At 38.6% G+C, this 6,000-nt stretch overlaps 1 protein-coding gene across 1 annotated transcript; it reads left to right on the top strand.

Annotated features, from left to right (window-relative positions):
- The first annotated feature begins 3,569 nt into the window (after positions 1-3,569).
- LOC110770858 (RmlC-like cupins superfamily protein) lies at positions 3,570-5,919 on the top strand. Its single transcript, XM_088254002.1, has 4 exons — positions 3,570-4,028; positions 4,188-4,369; positions 4,497-4,577; positions 4,723-5,919. Exons 1-4 carry the CDS (start codon positions 3,656-3,658, stop codon positions 5,716-5,718), a joined length of 1,632 nt encoding a protein of 543 aa, XP_088110128.1. The 5' UTR covers positions 3,570-3,655; the 3' UTR covers positions 5,719-5,919.
- Positions 5,920-6,000: the final 81 nt, after the last annotated feature.

The following is a 6,000-nucleotide window of genomic DNA, read 5'->3' as shown; positions in this document are numbered from 1 at the left end:
GATTTAGCAAATATCTTTAAAGTTTTTCCCCCCATTAAACCCAATAGAAAGAAAAAAAATCAAAATTTCACAAACTAAAAAAAACCTTAGGTCCCCTTCATGCATTCATATCATACATGAAAAAATGTTTTATGTAAAAATATTGACTAAGTATGAAAAATGGTTTTTCGGAATAATCATTTTCTCAAGATAATTTTTGGCGGCTTTTATTCCTTACACATCAAATAAGAAAACTTGATTTTATGGGATTTTAGTATGAAGTATATATTGACTTAATGAGCCATCATTTTTAGCCTAAATCGTATTTTGCACTAAAACCGATTTTTCATATTTTGATTTGGTGGGAATTTAATTTTCTAGTATTTTTTTTTATAATCCAAATATGGGGTACTTCCTTATTTACATTGTAAACTTAAGTAAATGGAGTAATATAAAAAATAAATGAAAGTAAAAGGACAAAGACATTTACTTAAATGTTGAAAATAGAAATAAGGTAATCTGTACACCTGGAGGGCACCACTACCAGTTGAGCAAAAGGGCAATTTCAAGCACCTCTTTATGCCTTAATAGGTCCGCCACAACACATGTGGATATATATCAAAACGTAAAGTATTTGAAATAATATACATATAGAAATACATAACAGTATATTACTTTTAAAATATAAAACAATTGAGTGGGGGCCCGTGACCATACTGGTCCCAGTGTGGCTCCGCCCCTATGTATGTATGTATTAAGATGTGATGCGGAACCCAAGAGCACCAACACTGATGACAGGGTGGTTGTCGATAACGGTTGTTTTAAGGAGCTGCAAGGGCGATGTGAGAGTCTGTGTTGGAGACAAAGTGGCGTTGCAAGCGGCAAGTGGTGTGGTAACCACTACGTTGCAATTAGACAATATGGAAGAGACATTAAAGTTCAAAAGATTCAACAAGATCGAGAACACTCCGGCTGTGGTGGTTGTCACGGAAGCAATCGTCGTATTTGTAGCTCCACACTTGAGCACCACAGTAGCATCTGTGTAGATACGTACAAGAAAACACAACGATTTTTAATTAATTAATTAAAACCATACAATTAACGTAAGATAAGTAATTAGTTAACTTACTTGGGAATTTTGGGGTGAGAAGGGGACCCGCAGCACCCACAGTGCCATTGACAGTGCAATACACAGTCCCTTGTATGCTGATCACACCACCAAGGCCGAGATCTTGAGCTTTCGAAACTGATGACACTGCAGCAATCAAGACGCACACAAAGAGAATTGTTTTAAAGGGAGCCATTGGAGTTACTTTTCTTGTTAGCTATAGATTAATATTACTACTTTATGACTTGCAAGATTGATGACCAATTTATAGGCTTGCAGCAAAGCCCCAAGTGGACAAGTTTGATGCTGAATTCTCTGATTAAAATGGACATAAACCTAATTTTGATTAAAATGGACATAAACCTAATTAATTAAATTTCCTTACTTTTTCACTAGCAATATTCGCAACCCTAACTAGCGGGCTTGATTGCCTAACTTTTATCTAAGTTTGAATTTTCCCAAAAGCAAGGAAAGATAGAGTAAAGGGAAATTTTCATAAATATCACTTTAACTTTTAGGCATGTGCGCTATTACCACCTAAAATTTTAATTTTTGTTTTAACCACCTGATGAACTTTGTAAACTGTTGCAATACACCACCTATGTCTAACTTCATTAAATTTTCCCTTAAATTTAAGGGTATTTCCATCAATTCCCTATAACTAAAAAGAATTTTAAATATAAAAAAGGAAGTTAACCTAATTATACCACACATTCTCCTACAAACCCCCATTTAATATCAACATATGCAGAACCTCAATCTCCCTCTTTTTCATATATCCCACCACTTAGAAGCCTATTTGCAGCCATTCTCTCACCAATTTTGCCCAAATCGTCAATATAAAAAATAAAAAAAATTTAAAAGCTTAATTACACCAATGTCTCCTGAAACTACGGTCAAATTTCACTTTGCGTCCTCAAACTTAAAATGAACCACTTTCCCCCCTTAACTAGGATATTTTGGTAATTTAATATATGGGCCCAGTTTTTTAATGACATGGACTCCATGTTGGCAAAATAAATAATAAACAATTCTTCAATTATTGTTTTTTTGTTTATAAAAAAAAACAAACAAACAAAAAAACCTACTTAGCAAATTCTCCCCTCCCCTCACGTATCAACCCTACCCACACAGCCCCCAGCCGCCACCCACATCCCCGAAATCAAAGTAAATGATGATTGAGGCGTAATGCAATCATATATCGAACCCCATATCAAATTCCATGCATTCATGAAATGCAATCAAAGATCAGTGCCTTCTTCAAACCCTTATCCTCTTCTTCTTTTACCTCTTCCCTTGGAGAGGCTCTAATACAATCTTTAATAAATGTATAGTACTCAAATATGACTACTTAGTCAAATCCTTCTTGATTGGGAGCCTCCCCCCTTGGGCTATTACAAGCTCAATGTATTCATGTAAGCGTGATTCTGATACCATTGGAGCTAGAGGAGTAATTCGTGATGACATACCGGATTGGACTAGTGGTTTTGTGGCTAATCTTGGAAAATGTCAAATCCTAAAAGCTGAAGTATGGGGACTGTATTTTTGTGTTGAAGCTTGGGGCATTTGTCTTTATTTGATGATATCTCCGGTTGGGTAGGGGCTACTTCGACTGGTGATATTTTAAGAGTTCATAGAACTTGTACTATTTTTATTGTTTAGTTTTTTTTATGGGTTGATACCTCTATTTCATTGAAAAAAGAGATAACTAGTTAGTATAACCCGTTTACATGTATGGCATTTTCATTTCGATAAGCTTACTTCTTTAAAAGAATAAAAAATAATAGAAGAAAACAAAGTGGTGGTCATTCCTCCAAAACTGTAAAATTGAAGTAAAAATAATGATATGCTAGGCTCACGAAACTTTTTTTTTTTTGGGTAAATACTATGAGATGTTCAGACAGCCTTTCGCGCACCTCGACTAATCCCACTGACCCCGACTCACGAAACTTTGTTCCTTACCATTAATGCCTAAAAAATCATCATTTAGCTTCTAGCAACAAATCAGAATACAAGTGTTTGAAGTCTCTTCAGCATTTATTACATGGATCAATAACATAACATAAGGCTCAAGGCTGCATGATCTGTTGATGATATACATTTCTCCTACAAAGTTAAAGAATCTTGTTCATGTAACAGCTTGTGACATAAAAAAAACAAAGGCTAATGGAAAGAGCTCTGTTCAGACATGTGGTCTTTAGACATAGTAAACACCAGAAAATTACTGCGAGTTTAAAACTAGAATGAAAACAAACAAAACAAAATCTGATTATTTCTGAAGAGAACGGGTAGAAGGTTAGGTTTGGTTTGGTTTGAGATATTCATGCCGATGACTCCTGTCTTACAAAGTGTTCGAATATTTCTCTTCAAATCCCAACTGTGTCTAAACCAAAACCCGCCAGCAAACCCCCCAAACTCTGCATGGAGGACACGTGTCCCCCTCAACTCTCTCCCTCTCCTCTTCATAAACTCCCCCACCACTTCACCCAGAAGCTTCATGCAGTGGAAACTAGCTAGCAAAAACAACTGATCAGATCATCAGAGAGCAAAAGCAAAGAAAAAGAAAAAATGGGAAACAGAGTTCTGGGCTTTGGGGTTCTTCTGCTTGTTATGTGGTATGGAGTTTCAGTGGCTGTGGGGTACACTGGTGACCCAGATGAAGATTTGAGGAAAGAGAAGGAGGGGAAAGAAGGGATGCCGGGAAGTGGTGACATGAGGAGGCCAGAGTATGAGAAACCAGAATCAGAAAAAGAAGATTGGTATTTGCTGCCACACTCAAGGCAAGTGGTGAAAACTGAAGCAGGGGAGATGAGTGTTGTGATGAGGGTGGGAGGGAGAGTTGTTGATAAGCCAATGCATATTGGGTTTATTACAATGGAGCCCAAGTCCCTCTTCATCCCTCAGTATCTTGACTCAAACCTCGTCCTCTTTGTCCGCAGAGGTAATATTTTATTTGCTTAATTTTGCGTTCCTCTGTTGGTTTCTTCTTAATTTGGTTTTACTTCTTGGATTAAAATTGAATTGAATTCAATGCATGCAAGTATGCAAAGTGGCAGATTCTGCATGAGATTATGAGCGGAATAATTATAATTTGTTGCAGGGGAAGCAAAGGTGGGTTTGATTTACAGAAATGAACTGGGGGAGAGGAGATTGAAGGCTGGGGATGTTTATAGAATTCCAGCTGGTTCTCCATTTTACTTGGTGAATACAGGGGAAGGACAGAGGCTTCATATCATCTGCAGCCTGGACACATCTGAGAGCTTGGGGCTTGGTTCTGTGCAGGCAAAATAAATTTCATTTCTTAATCATCATAAAATTTTCTGAATTAATAAGGTTTATAGCACTTAAAATTCTCAATCTCTATAACCCTATTTTGATTTTTTTTTTTTGGGGGGGGTAAATAATGCAGTCTTTCTTCATTGGTGGAGGAATCAACCCACAATCTGTACTTGCTGGGTTTGACCATGACATACTCACAAATGCCTTCAATGTAAGCATCCAAACTTAATTGTACTTAATTAAGTGTTAATTAAGTGATTTATGATTAAACATCATTATGTGGTTTAAATATGATCAGAAATGTGGCCCCCTTAGAATCAGAATCCCTACAAAAATTAATGACACAATATTTGCAGGTCTCATCATCAGAACTAACAGAGGTGTTAACAAGTCAGCAAAAGGGTCCAATTGTGTATTTGAGTGATTCTCATTCACCAAACCTCTGGGCAAAATTCCTCCAGCTGAAAGAACAAGACAGGCTCCAAGAAATGAAGAAAATGGTTGACTTCCAACAAGAACCTGATCATCATCAAGACCAAACACAAACATGGTCATGGAGGAAGCTCTTGAACTCGGTGTTTGGAGCCGGTTCAGATGACAACAAGAAGAGGGCAGAGGACTATGACAAGGGAAAAGGAAAATCACCAGAGCCTTACAACCTCTATAATCGAAAACCCGACTTCCGAAACAACTACGGATGGAGCATGGAGCTTGACGAATCGGATTATGCGCCATTGAAAGACTCCGGCGTAGGTCTCTACCTTGTCAACCTCACCGCAGGGGCTATGATGGCGCCGCATGTGAACCCGACAGCAACAGAGTACGGCATTGTGTTGAGAGGCTCTGGGACAATACAGATTGTGTTCCCAAATGGGACATCGGCAATGAACACCAATATACAAGACGGTGATGTGTTTTGGGTGCCGAGGTACTTCCCATTCTGTCAAATTGCATCAAGAACCGGGCCGCTTGAGTTCTTTGGATTCACAACCTCGGCAAGGAAGAACAGGCCTCAGTTTTTGGCTGGTGCTAGCTCTGTTCTTCAGACACTCAGAGGACCTGAGCTTGCAGCTGCTTTCGGTGTGAGTAAGGATCGGTTGAGAAAGTTTATCGATGCTCAGCGCGAGGCGGTGATCTTGCCTTCGGCACAAGCAGCACCTCCATACAAGGAGGACAGGCAGCAACCAAGGGAGGGAGATGAGAAGCAGCAGCCAAGGGAAGGAGATGAGAAGCAGCAGCCAAGGGAGGGAGATGAGAGGAAGCAACCAAAGGGGGATGACAGGGGGACATCTGAGAGGGTGCCAGAAGTGATCAAGAGTTTTGGAACTGACATGGTTATGGGTTTTGATTAAGGGTCTTGGTGGAGGTGAACAAGAGTTTGGTGGTGTTGGGTTTTTTTTTTTTCAGAGCTATTTTAGGAGCTTTTGTTTATGTGTGTAGGTTTTTTTGTTTGTTTGTTTTTTTTTTGGGTAGTTGAATTTCTGGTTCTGTATCTGTTCATGGGTTTGTGAATGAGTTGCTTGTGAATAAGAAATCTACTGCTTATGTTTCTACTTGGTGCTTTGTGATGAATCTATGAATTTCCAATTCTATTGACATACATATTTAGCCATGGCAGTGTTTTGAACCCCTAA

The sequence above is a fragment of the Prunus avium genome, chromosome 6 (genome assembly GCF_965620075.1).
Source record: "Prunus avium chromosome 6, drPruAviu1.hap1.1, whole genome shotgun sequence".
NCBI classification, from domain to species: Eukaryota; Viridiplantae; Streptophyta; class Magnoliopsida; order Rosales; family Rosaceae; genus Prunus; species Prunus avium.
This window is presented reverse-complemented; position numbering and strand designations above follow the sequence as displayed.

Coding starts and splice junctions, on each gene's coding strand:
- LOC110770858 (XM_088254002.1), top strand. CDS start 3,656: ATGGGAAACAGAGTTCTGGGCTTTGGGGTTCTTCTGCTTGTTATGTGG. Junction 4,370..4,496: donor TGGGGCTTGGTTCTGTGCAG/GCAAAATAAATT, acceptor TAAATAATGCAG/TCTTTCTTCATTGGTGGAGG. Junction 4,578..4,722: donor TACTCACAAATGCCTTCAAT/GTAAGCATCCAA, acceptor CAATATTTGCAG/GTCTCATCATCAGAACTAAC.